General features: G+C 39.8%; 1 protein-coding gene and 1 pseudogene across 1 annotated transcript in view; one reads left to right on the top strand and one right to left on the bottom strand.

The window, feature by feature from the left end:
- The window catches only part of LGR5 (leucine rich repeat containing G protein-coupled receptor 5), a 144,822-nt gene that overhangs the window by 52,672 nt on the left and 78,594 nt on the right, over nucleotides 1–13,556 (top strand). The window contains exon 2 of the mRNA XM_028531842.2: nucleotides 5,125–5,196. Coding sequence (XP_028387643.1) covers nucleotides 5,125–5,196 — 72 coding nt within the window. The remainder of the gene's footprint in view (nucleotides 1–5,124; nucleotides 5,197–13,556) is intronic.
- On the bottom strand, nucleotides 8,239–8,359 carry LOC114514318 (annotated as a pseudogene).

Raw genomic sequence — 13,556 nt, 5'->3', positions numbered from 1 at the left:
GGCCATGAATTTATGGTCACTAATCTGCACACTTGCGAGTTTTTATTTCCTAGTATCACTCGAAAATAGTACCCTGGGATAGCAACAGAGAAGAATTAGGGTGTTTTTCCAGAGCTGGGGCTTTGCCAGGGGAGTGAAACAGAAGATGGGCACTGGGGCCGTGAGGGTGTCGGTGACTTAGTGATGCAGGTGATCAACGCATCATCTGAGCGAGACTGGGGCTAAAACAAGGCTTTGATACCACAAGGATCAAAGGACTAGAGGTTGAAATAGAGAATGACTAAGCTGGAAAGATAAGAGTTTGTGTCTGAAACACAAGGGTATGTAAAGCTAGACCTTAAAGGGGGGGTGGGAAGCGGGGGGAGCACAGGAGGAGTCATTTGGAAATCGAGAGACTAATGAATTCTAGATACAGAGAGTCATGGGTGTAAAGACAGAGAGATGCCAAGGGGAGCAGTAAGAATTTCAGTGAAACTGGAGCACACATTGCACAGAGAAAAGTGGCATCAAATCAAGGTGGAACAAATGTTAGGCTAGACCATGAAAAGCCTAAGAAGTTGGGGCACTAGTTCCTCTAAGAGGTCTGAAGTTCTCAGGCAGGGGACTTCAGCTGTATGGCTACAGCTGAGCAGGGGCTCCTCCATGGGGGCTGAACTCCAGGCCAAGCTCTGCTTGCTGAGGCCTTCACCCTACTCTGTGGCTGCTTCAGGGAGAAAGACCTTTTCTGTAATTTAGACACGCCTCCAGGGGAGGAGCCCTTTTCCAAATCATCCACCTAGGGAGGGGCAGATGTCTTTCCTATTGGCCGGCAGTGGCTCTGAGTGGAGTGACGATCAGATGGACTTCTCAGGGCCACCTCTCTGAGCACAGTGTGGAAGATGACCTAGAATGAGGAGACACAGTACGCCGTTGTAAGTATGACAAGGACCGAGAGGCCAGATCCAGAAGCAAGCCCTGTTGTAGAATTAAGACTCAGCATCTTACAGACATAGGGACAGTGGGATGACTTGCATTCATTCTCCACTGTGTTCCTAGACCTGCCCACAATTAATGCTCAATTAATATTTGTCGATGAAGAAAAATAATACAGCTACAAGCAACAAAATCCTTTTCAGGAGCAAGATGCTCTCTGCTTGGATGGAGTCCTCTAGTCTCAGGAAACAGTACCTTCAATCATCTTAAGCATCCTAAACTTTGAGTGAGTTGTAGAGCTCAGAGCACTCAGCTAGAATTTTACAGGTGCTCCTGTGCAGTGGTTCTCAACCTTGGCTGAACATTCAAATTACCTGAGAAGCTTTTAAAAATCACAGGGCCCATACTGGACAAATTAACTCAGAAACTCTGGGCGTAGTACCCAGGCATTAATATCTTTTAAAGCTCCTGAGGTGATTCCAATATATAGTCAAAGCCCCCCTTAGAACATTGCAGCCCCTGTTCTACATGACCAGACGTGGTTGTTGACGCATAGACTGAAGCAGGGTAAGACAGGGCAGAGTAGTTTAACGTATCTGACCATCGTGGCACGATGAATCATCCATTTTCTTTCCTGAGATCTTTGTACCCAGTGACCAGTTCTTCAAAATTAATTCTAATATCTTGGCAAAAAAAAAAAAAGGAAAAAAAAAGGGAAATCTATTCTATTGCCTCACCGATTTTAGGAAACTGAATCATGGGCAAAATGTGATGTAAAATAGAGCCATTCTTTAAAATAATAGTTTAGGAAGTAAATACTGTGCAGGGTTGGAAATGATTTTAAGACCCCCTCATGTGCTGCTAAAGTCATACGTGTTCCAGGTATCCAAAAGACCAAATACTATAGAAAAATGAAAGGAGAAGTTTAAAAATAATTTAAGAGTCAGAATGAGGATATTTTTGTATGAAGTGGAAAGGTTGTTCTCATTCCACCATTTTAGACTCAAAGTTAGTTAAATTACTCGAGTAATTTAAGCCTTGCCCTTCTTGATGGAAAGGCAAGAAGAGCAAGAAGAACAAGAAGAGCAGTAGTAACCGAGGGGGTATCTGAGGTCCCCTCCTGCCCACGAATGTTTTTCTGATTCACAACAGAGAAGAATTTGAGAGTAAAGGTTTAGAACTTTTACAGCAATTGAATGATCTCTGTTGAATCACATAAAATATTGAGGCTTCTACTTTGTGTATTTTTATGGTTTTATTTTACTTTTTGTAATTAGTTTTTATTATGTTTTATAAAAATATAAGCCCGCCGCAAATTAGAAACTTTTAAAAACTGTCCTCTCCCCATGGAGAGCTTGGGAACCCCTGAGCTGGAAGACCACAACTACGTTTGAACATGATGCAAAGGGTGCCCACAGAAGGGAAAAGTGAATACAGCCCATTAAACTTCACTTTACCCACTTTGAATTTATATGAATTCATATTTCAAAGGCCTGCTTCATTGCACCTTAGACTGTCGTTATAAAAAGTTGTTTTCTGCTATCAGCTTATCTGCATTGCTGGAAGCTATTTAAAAGAAAACAGCCTGTGTTCAAGAACAGGTGATAAGTTTTAGGGTTAGCGGTACTAGTTCATTTTCTGAAAGGAACCACAATGTCAAGTAACATGGAGAAGTTATTAATTCCTGTTGGGAAAGGGAGGCACTCTCCTTTTTAACAAGAAGACTGAGACACTCTCTTCTGATTGCAAATAGGTAATCATAGGATTTCAAACTATTAATGTAGAAATACCCTTGTTTAAATACAAGGACTCCTGCAGGGGAAGGTTAGTACTCCTAAGATCTCGCAGCTAGTGAATGCAGAGGCCTGAATTCAAGCCTGAGACAACGCCTGCACTCCTGCTGCCACCTTCCCACAGAAAGTGCTCCCCAGGGGGCACCCTGAGAGTGGATGCTTATATGTGAGCTTCACTTCCAGGTACCTGAAATTAGTAATAAACATCAAAATATTGTCGAATGCTTATGTATCTCCTTAATCTGTCAGTTTCCTCATTCCACTTAGAGCTTTCTGTGCATAGAGAAGATTAATGTTTGTCCCAAACTGATTTGCACATCACACAGAAATACACACGAGAGGAGTGCTGTCCTCGCCAGCTGTCTCCACGTTGAGACTGGTTTGATCTGCGTTACCAACCAACATGCTGCAAGAGCAAACAACCACCTTGATCCTGGGTAGGAAATAGTGGGATATCATTTCTAACATAAATGAATGTCCCTGAGAAGTAGCAAGTCCATGGAGAGACTACACAGTCACTGTGAGGAATCCAGAATCTTCATTGACTAATTTAATCCATGTCTGTTCAGGGAACTAAAGAATTCTGTTACTTCAGAGAAATATCTGCACAAAAAAAAATGAAAATGCTAATCAGTTATTTGGCTCTCTTATCTCAACAGTGCCAGGAAAATCCAGATTTTTAAAATGTGGACAATAGAATTTTTTTCAGTCTGTATGTTTGGCATTGTTTAGCTTTAGCTTGAGAGTATCATCTTTAACTCAGCTATACGATTGTTCACTGACATTCAAATTAATAATTCTTCTTGTTTACCACACTCTAAAACATTTAACAAAATATTTTATTTTCCTTATTCATACTAGTGGCTTTTTCTTAGTTTTATAAGAGTTTATTTGAGCCAAACCTGAGGACAATTGCCAGGAAGCAAGGTCTAAAATGCTCCCATCAGTAGCTTTTTAAAGACAAAAAGTGAATGGTCCCTCAATTTTTAGCCTCACTGATTAAAAGTTAATATTTGATAAAGGAACCAAGCTATCAATACTGAAATCAGTCAGTAGGTGCAATGGATGCGGCCACTTCAATAGCAGGAAAAATCCAGATTTTTTTTTAAAAGCTCACGGGTGAAATGAGTGAAGGTGGTCGAAAGAGAAATTTCTGGTTATGAGATAAATCAGTGTGGGGAATGTAATGCATACATGGCGCCTCTCATTGACAACGTTGTGTTGAGTATTTGAGACTTGCTATGAGAGTGAATATTAGAAGTTCTCATCACAAGAAAAAAACTTTTTTCTAACTGTGTGTGGTGACAGATGCTCACTAAACTTGTTGTGGTGATTATTTCTCAATATATACCTGTATCGAATTATGTTGTACATCTAACACAACGTTATACACCAATTAAATCAACAACAAAAAAAATAAATATGAAGCTCATTGTGTTGTCTCAAGGTAAATTATAAGTATGTAGACCTGGTCTGAGATTATAATGGCAGTAGTTCTGAATCTTCGGGTTTGAGCAACGAGCCTTTGTTTAAGTCAACCTTGAACTGACCATCATATCAAGTCTTAGTGGGTCTTGATCAGAATCAGTCCCGCAGTCAGGCTTTGGGGAGCTGAGATACAGACGGCATGTACCAGTGATGCTGAAGGATTATGTGGGGCACAATAAAAAAAAAAAAAAACAGAAAAGTCAAAACAAAATAAACTCTAATTACATGGAGTTTCGCTTAAAACAAAAATTGATTGAGTTCTGCCCAAAGTGGCTTGTTGTTTCCTGCGCCAGGAACTACTGTGCGGCCCAGCAGGAAGTGTGCTGCAGAGCAGGATCGCATTACACCCTTGTTTTATGGTTCATTTCACTTATTTAATGCAATCTGAGAACCTGCAAAAGGAACAAGTTAGAAGGAGGGAATGGGCTTTTTGTCTTGTTTTGTTTTGTTTTTTTTAAGTTCCTTTGAATCAAGACATTTTTTTCTATGAACACATTTTACAAGGTGTTCATAGTGCCATAGAAGCAGGACTTCCAGGGTTGCGTGGTGAAGACATTTCTTTTTGTCACACAATTTAAAACAAGACACAAAGTTGAGTTATGTCTAGCATTGAATTCTGTCTTTCCTTGCTGCCCTATTCAAGTAGTTTTAACGTGAAGAATTACAACCATGCTCATGAATGGTCTAAATCATCCTGAGTCCATATAAGGTCCTCCTAGGGTCTCTAACTGGATAGTGAGCCCATGGTGGTTGGGCGGGGGAGGGGGGGGCGGGGTTAGAAATATGTTTAAGATGCAAAATAGCAATTTGTTTGTCAAGCAAAAGAATGAGTTTATTTGACTCTACTGCTTGAAAATGTGTGAATTGAACAGCTGGATTTCCTTGTGATGGCATACGCCACTCCTCACATGCTGTCTCTTTTCCCCTCCAGAGACCTCAGCATGAACAACATCAGTCAGCTGCCCCCGAGTCCTCTGCACAGTCTTCGCTTCCTGGAGGAGCTGTAAGTATCACTGTAGTCATGATGCATCCAGTCAATGCTGGACACATTCTTGCGTTTGTCTCTCATGCTTACTGTGGGAACCAGATAAAACAAGGCTGAAAAGCTGTCAGCACCCACAATTTTGGCACACGAGGAAGCACTTAGTTGGGAGGGGGAAATAAAAGAATTGCTTATGATTCTGGAAATCAACTTATAAAAGAGTTTACCATGAGGCTACAGCCTTCTAAGGTGAGATTTGGCCAAACAAATTAAAATTTTAAAACAAAGGCTGTTTAAAAGAGCTGGATGGCTCTTTGGAAATTAAGCAGCAGGATATTAAAAGTTTGAATACTGGTTCATGTTTATTAAAATAGCAAGTAAACCTATAATCAAAACCAAAAACTGCTGCTTCGTTCGGCTTGTGACAAGGAGTCCGCATTTCATAGCACTAAAGTTTTTTGTCCTGATCACTCTTAATTTCTATTTTCCTACTTTTAAGTTTAGCTTCCCTCAAGGCTTGGGCAGAAAAACATGAGTCCACAGAGGACTGAAAACTGGGCTCTCCTAAACTCACTGTGATAAAAAATAAATTAATTAAATTAAAAGGGAGGAAGATAAATTGGCTAATGATACACAGAGAAATCTTGATTAAGTCTAGTAATCAATTTCCAGAAGATGAAAAAGAACTATATAAACCAGAAATCTGTATTTAAAAATCCATTTGATCCTCTTGCCCTTTTGAGTGATGGGAATGGAGGAAGTGATGTACCATGGTAGTCTGCGTGAAGAAAGTTTGGCACCTTCAGTTGAGTAAATCCTCTGACTTTTGATTAAAGGAATTGTTTGGGCAATGACCTCTTTCCAAAATACTTTTTTTAATAAATCCTAAAACCAGGTCTAATTTGGGAGTAATTTAAATTGTTGATGTACCACATGGCCCACCATGGGAAGTGGAAAGAACATTTCATCACAACCACATTACACTACATCAATCTTTTTTTTCCCCAAGAGGACATTCTCATATTCTCCCCTTTAGTTTATCTGTCTTTATTTTGATACCTTATATTTTTAGCAAATGCTATTGTTTTAAGACTTAGTTTGGCTGAATATGCCCAGATTATTATGGAGGGGTTTGCTGGGGAGGCTTAGATTACCGGACTGTTTAGCACGTTTTGACCACTCGGCAAGTGGATGTTCACTCTGAGCTGTCCAGGAAGCTTTTTTTCCTTCTTCTCTTTTCTCTCTGGCCATTCTTGTGCCTAGAATTTAACCTTCCTCAAGGTTGGGGTCATGGCTGTCTTCCTCATTGCTAGTATGTAATAAATGATACATTTTTGATGAATGAAAGAATGAACTTGTAAGAAAGCAAGATGTGTGAAAGGAGCTTCTTATACAAGTGAGCTGCCTTGGAATAAAAGAGATTTTAGAGATTTTAGTTAGAGATTTAGTTGACATAAGCCAATCTTTTTAAAGATTAATTTTCATAAACTTCAAACATCAGGATTATTCTCTTATTTACATGCTGCTTGTCCTCCCACCCCACCATAATTAACATGCAACACTTAGTGCTATTTATCCCCATATTTTTAAGGCATGCATTTCCTATCCTTTTCTCTTTAATTTCCTTATGTAATGGCAAAAGGACACCTCAACTTAATACTATAAACTGAATCAATACATAATTCACTTCCCCAAGGACTTTATTTAATAGAGTTCTCCTTTAGTAACTCAACTTATTCAAAATAACTCTTCTTTCTTCATGAGATAAATATCAATTCAGTTCCAAGGCCAATTTTTCAAAAGATAATTGAGAAAAATCAGGAAACAAGAAGAGGAAGGGAACTACCATTTGAAAATGCTGTTTTTCTGAATTGTCATTTTTATATCTCTGGAAACTCCATCAAGTATCTTGACAATGGAATCATAGTATTTCAGAAATAGAGGACACCTTTTAAAGACTGTTCATTCCATTTTCTCATTCTGTTCTTGAATTACCTCTGCTGAGCTGGCCAACTTGCTGAATTTAAAAATGAGACCACTTTCCCATATATAATTCTGTGTTGCATTTAACTGATATTCTGAAGACATCATTATTTATTTAGTAGCAAAAGGGGATAGTATTTATAGAACATGGAAAAATTATCAGCTCTGCTTAGTTTATTTTTTTATTCCCAAAGCTAAATTTAGAGGTTGCCTTTATTATGTTGCTAATTGTTTCTATTAGACTTAGCCATGTTGAAGTCTATGTTCTCTTAGAGAATATAGATTCTTCAAAATGATGTGATTATAATGACAACAATGACTTGCACTGTGCAAAACGTTTTCCCCATATTACCCAACTGGATCCTCTTGACAACCCCATAAAATTAAATATTATTATTTCTAGTTCACAGATTCATTTTTTAAAAAGCTGAAAAAAGTGCAGAGAAATGAGGAACTCACCCAAGAAAATGGAGTCAGAACATGTCCGAGCTAAGATTCAAACCCACTTTCAAAGCCAGACTCAGAAAGTAGAAAGAGGGTCAGGAATTGTGTGCTTCATCCAGGCATTTCTCTTCCCTGACAGCACTTAGTACAGTGGTTTGCACAATGGAACAGTTTAAAGCCTTTAAACTGAGTTTTGTAAAGATAGTGTGTACATATGAATCTGTGTATGTGTGTATGTGGGGGGAATGAAAGCAAGAGAGTAAGAGAAAAAAAATGACAAAAAGCAATCTACTTAGCCAGTAGGGATTGGGTATCCAAGCTATTCATTCAATGGGATCATATATTAGCTATGTGAAAAGTATCATCAGAATTTTCAGGTATAGTTTCACCAGCTTAGCATTGTTCAAAAGTACATAACCTTAATTAATGTTTTTACATATACATGCATATAAGTAAGCAGCATATTTCATATAGTATTCTACCTGAACCAACAAATGACCAACCATACAGCTAGCTAGACATTTAGATACTTGTCATTTTGTGTGTGTTTATCTTTTATGACAATTAAGACATGGCTCTGAAAGTATTCTTTCATTCAGTTTATTCAGCCCATCTCTATGCCTTATCTCTGTATCCATTAAGTACAGAACTACTGACACTATCAATAGTACTAATAGGACTCCACCTCAAAACTCAATTTTTAAATTGATAAGAACAGATACTACACTTGATCTTAGCTAAAAGGCCGACAAGCAATCAAAACTCAATTTTTAAAAATCACTGTTAATAAATCCAAGTTACCAGTCTTTCCCTTAGCACCAATTACCCAATACAGGGAGGGGCAAAAGTGAGTTCATAGTTGTTCGTATGGGAAGTAATATCATAATAAATAATAACACAAAAATAAACTGTGTTTTGTGTAATCCCAACTGTAAACCTACCTTTTCCCCACCCTGTGTATCATTTCCCTACTTTAATTCCTTTAAGTATGTTTTAAACTCTGTAGACAGCCCCAGTTCATTCCTCATCCATCACTGGAGCTTACCACCTGTGCCATAGTTCAAAATCCTCTAAGAATCAGCAAAGCCCTAGGAGTATTCACTGACTTAATGTTTAAAAAAAAATACATTGTAACCCTGGAGAAAGTGACTATCTGGAACAAACACCTAAGAAGAAGAATAAAAGCCATCACAGTTACCATATTTTTCAGACTATAAGACGCACTCCCCCCAAAATTTGGGAGGAAAATGGGGGAGCGTCTAATAGTCTGAATGTAGCTCACCTGGCTCACTATGGGGGGGGTGGCAGTGGAGCGGGGTCACAGGTTATTAAATATTTTACCACATTTTTTGCTTCAAATTTTTTTTCCTATTTTCCTCCTCTAAAACCTAGCCACATCTTATGGTCCAGTGCATCTTATAGTCCTAAAAATAAGGTAATTGTTTCTTTCTCCTGACATTCTGAGACACTTACTACCTGTGACACATGTTTTGGCACATTCAGGTCTCATTTGTTATTTATTTTTTTACAAATCTACAAGGTGACCAGACATGTACAGGCCAAACATCCTGCTGGTGCAATGTGATAGCAACAGGAAGAGACCTCTTTTCTTCCGGGGGTGCAGAGGGGGAAGGGGACCTATCTGATCTGAGTGTGGTGAGGCTGCTCTGTGTGGAGGCAGAAGCCCAGGACTCCTGTCCTGTCCTGACTCTGCTGCTTACTAGCTAGTCTTCCACTTGACCTCCCTGGGCCTCAGGTGACAACTGTGAAAGCTGCCCTGCCTGTGTTTTGAGACGTTGGTGAGGATCAAGTGAAGTGATGATGAGAAAACTTTGGTAAACTAATTTACACATTCAGTTGTAGTGGTAAAATTAAAACACTTTCTAGAAGCTTGTAACTTCCTTTTTTCCTATTTCATGAGCTTGGTTTTGTAGTAATCACAGGTATCCAGGGCTTGTGAGGGAAAGGTATTCCCAACCATGAGCTTTAATAGACACAGACAACCAATGCAGACAGTTCTTTACCATATTTTCACTCCCTACCAATAATTGCATTTCCCTCCAACAGTATGTCCCCAGTTTTAGTTATTCAGTTCTACTAGGGACTTCATGTTAATGTTTGCTATTTGGACACATAAAAGATCCTATACTTGGTCCCTTAGAGTGTGGTTCAGATGTTAGGAGCTAATTGTGCCTAATGCCAGCATCTACCAGTTCCACTAAACCTAGGTTAGTAGTCTGATTAAACCAGAGGGAGATGAATCATTACCATTTCAAACAGTCTTAAGTTATTCATTTCCAAATAGTATTTACAGTATTCCCAGATTCTAATGCTACTGGGATCAAATACCTGATTTAGGAGGAGAACATGAGAAGCCCTAGGGAGTTGTCTTTCTAAGTTATTATTGTTCTCTGGCCCTGTTTGCTCATATCATGATTGGCCTTGAAGAATCCTTGTATAAATAGTAGGTATCTATTATTGCGTATGAAATTTATAATGGGAGATACCACCGAACTTCCTGCAAGTACAATCTATGCTTCTATTTCCCCACATTGTTGCAGAAAATGGTGAGAGCTATCCTGCTTGTCTTTTGAGACTTTTTTTCCTGAAGATCAAATGAACTGATGATGAAAGAACTTTGGTAAACTGTAATTTACATATTGTGTTAGTGAAATGAAAACACCTTCATGCCCAGGAATAATCTTCCCGCCGCTCAGCTGTCACAATTCGTAATCTCTTGCCTTACGGTTCTGACGATTGTTAATGCTGCTTCTTTGAAACTTTTTTCTCTAGTGTTATTTCATGAAAGTTATTTTTCCTTCTCTTCCAAATGTCTCTCCATACAGGATATAGGCATTTAGATATCCGTCCCTGTGCGTGTGTATGTGCATGAATATAACTATTTATGTGTATATATGTATGTGCATATTATAATACACATAGATTTTTATGTGACAATTGGGGCACTGTTCTGAAAGTGTCCTACCTCTATGCCTCCTGTTCTTTTTCCCTTTAGCAATCTATTCCAGTTCCTATAAAATGTAGACATTCCCTGAATTTCTGCATTTAATTTTATTGTACCCCTTCTCGGTACTTTACAATTAATTCAATTCAAGACATATTTTTTGAGCCACTGGGAACATAAGAGTGAATATAATTTGCAATGGTTCATTCATTCATTCGTTCATTCATTCAAGAAATGCCCACCCTGGGGGAGTTTACAGTCCAGTGGGGAGACAGATAATAAGCAAAGAAATAGGCATCCCTGTTTGATTGTGACAATCAAATGTTTGACAGTGACAATAGCGATAACGAACACAAACATGATTAGGCAGAAAACCATTTACAAGGGGGCGAAAGTCTCTGTAAGAAGGTGATACCTAAACTGGGATCAGGAAGGTGAGGAGGAGTTGGTGGCCCTCACCGGTGGGGCAGAGTGGTTCTGGCAGGGAAGGGATGTGAGCAGAGTCCCTGAGATAGGAAAGAATGTGACTGTGGGTCTGAAAGATCAGTGTGGCTAGAGCAGAGTGAGAGAGAGGGGCTGTGACATGGGATGGGGCTGGAGAAGATGCCCAGATCAAGCAGCACGGTTCAGACACTGGACAGAATGAAACAAGAGCAGTGGGAAGCCATTGCAGGGTTGTATGCAGCTTACTGAAACAGCAGAATTTATGATTTTAAAAAATGTCTCTGATTTCTGTATGTAAATGTATTGGGGAATTATGGAAGCAAAAAGACCCATTAGGGGATAATTAATTGCAGTTGTCTGGCTGTAAACCCCAAATTTGAACTATTTCTGCTATATAGATGACCCCCAAATCAATATTCTTAGTTTAGATCTCTTTTCTCTCTGACTGCTAGCTACACTGGTGATTCTCAAAGTGTGGTCACCACCTGTGGGCTTGTTAGAAATGCAAATTCTGTGCCCCACCCCAACCTAATGAGTCGGAATCTCAAGATCGGACCCAGGAAACTGTCTTTTAAAAAGATCACCAGATGATTCTGACGGTAAACTTTTAGGACTACTCCAGGACAGTGATTCACAAATTCTGAGTGGTCCCCAGACTTACCTGAAGTGCTTGTAAAACCACACCTTGCTGGGCCCCACCAGAGCTTTTTCAACAGGTTGGGGACAGGAGGGGAGGATGTCAAGAATTTGCATTTATAACAAATTCTCAGGGGATGCCAATACTGCTGGTCTAGGGAACACACTTTGAGAATCATCAGCTACCTAAGTGACATCTCCACCTACTCCACAATACTTCAAAACTTAACAGCATGGGACCGAATTTATCAGAGCCTCCCCCTTCAAAAGCTTTCCCCTGCCTTTCCTGCTTGCCAGCAGCATTCCGATTATCCAGTGATTGCCGTGTCTGTCATTCTTCGTCTATTGCCCTCTCTATCAACCATTCCCAAATCCTTAACCTCTTCATTCTACATTGTTTTTCCACTCGCTTACTCTATTTTTATCACCATCTAGTTCCAGGTCTTATTGTCTCTTCTGGATAACTGTTAAAATCCATCAACTAACAACCTCTCCCAATTCTTGCAACACTTGAGTGAATCATTGTCTCTGGGATGGAGACCACAAAGGTCTCTAGGTTAGTTTATCAATAGTAGACTATGTGAGATCTATTTCAGTTTCCCGCCTTGAATATGTATTAGGATCACCTGGAGCATTTTTAAAACTACTAATTACGAGGGATCATTCCCAGAGATTCTGATTTAATGGGGCTCAGTGGAAACTCAGATATCACTTGTTACAGTCAATGGGGTGGAGAGGCTGAGACCCACTGGGACCTCAGGGATCTGCTGAGATCTGCTGGGAACTTCCTCTGCTATGGAAGCTCACAGCAGAGGAAGACTGTCGGGACTCATCAATTGATTAAATGCCAGGTGTCAGCACTGAAAAGGAGCTCTGAAGGTGAGAGATGACTCTGAGGGAGGTTTTGAGATCAGGTAGCAGGAGACTGATGAGGCACAGTCAATAGAAACAGGAAATTCAAGAGGAACAACCAGTATTTCAAAAGCAAGAGGATGTCTGGTTCTGGATGTACTAAGTGTCAGGCGCCAGCAGGACAGCCCACTGCAAATGTGAATAACGCAGTGAGAAGAGGGGCCTGGGCCGTGATGAGCTTGATCTAGAGAGAATGATGGAATGATTTACAAAGAGGTGATTGTGGATGGTGCTGGGCTAGATGAGGACCTTGAGAGAGGGTATAACTGTGTTTCCCAGTGTCTTTCCCTTCCCCTATTAAAAATCACCTGGACTACTGCTTATTTAAAATGCAGATTTCTGATTCCTTCCTCCAAGAAACTCTGATTCATAAGTCTGGGTTGAGGCCTGGGGCTCTGAATTTGTTATGGCTCCTAAGGCAATGGCAGTACACACTGCAAGAAAAAGAAAGACAACCGGTCGGGGGTAAGACTGAACAGAATCTGGAAGCCAGTGAGAGGAGGACTTTGAATAAGAAGCAGTGAGCCCTGACCGGTGTTGCTCAGGTGGTTGGACGTCTTCCCCAAAACCAGAAAGCCAGCAATTCGATTCCTGGTGAGGACACATGTCCACGTTACAGTTTCATCCCCAGTCAGGGTGTGTATGGGAGGCAACCGATTGATGTTTCTCTCCCTTCTCCTCTCTCTAAAAATAAAAATAAATAAAATCCTTAAAAACAAATTAAAAAAGAAGCAATGAACAACAGTTTTTCTTGTGGATAGTAAGTGATTCAGCCATTTGTGTCCTTGCATTATTTCTGTTTTAGACCAACCTAAGCGCCAGACCAACCTACTTTTAACCAGAGTTATGGTTTGAAAACCCAAATTTTAGAACCAAAATGCTACACTGAACTAAATTCTCTTGTGTAAACTTTTCCAGGTAAGCATGAGGAAATAGCTTGACCTCTCCTAGGCTCACTTTCCTGTCCATAAGAGGGGAGACATGTCGCTTGTTTAAT

This window comes from Phyllostomus discolor, chromosome 2, assembly GCF_004126475.2.
Source record: "Phyllostomus discolor isolate MPI-MPIP mPhyDis1 chromosome 2, mPhyDis1.pri.v3, whole genome shotgun sequence".
In the NCBI taxonomy this organism is placed as follows: Eukaryota; Metazoa; Chordata; class Mammalia; order Chiroptera; family Phyllostomidae; genus Phyllostomus; species Phyllostomus discolor.
The sequence above is the reverse complement of the archived record's forward strand: the minus strand, read 5'-3'. Positions and strand labels throughout refer to the sequence as shown.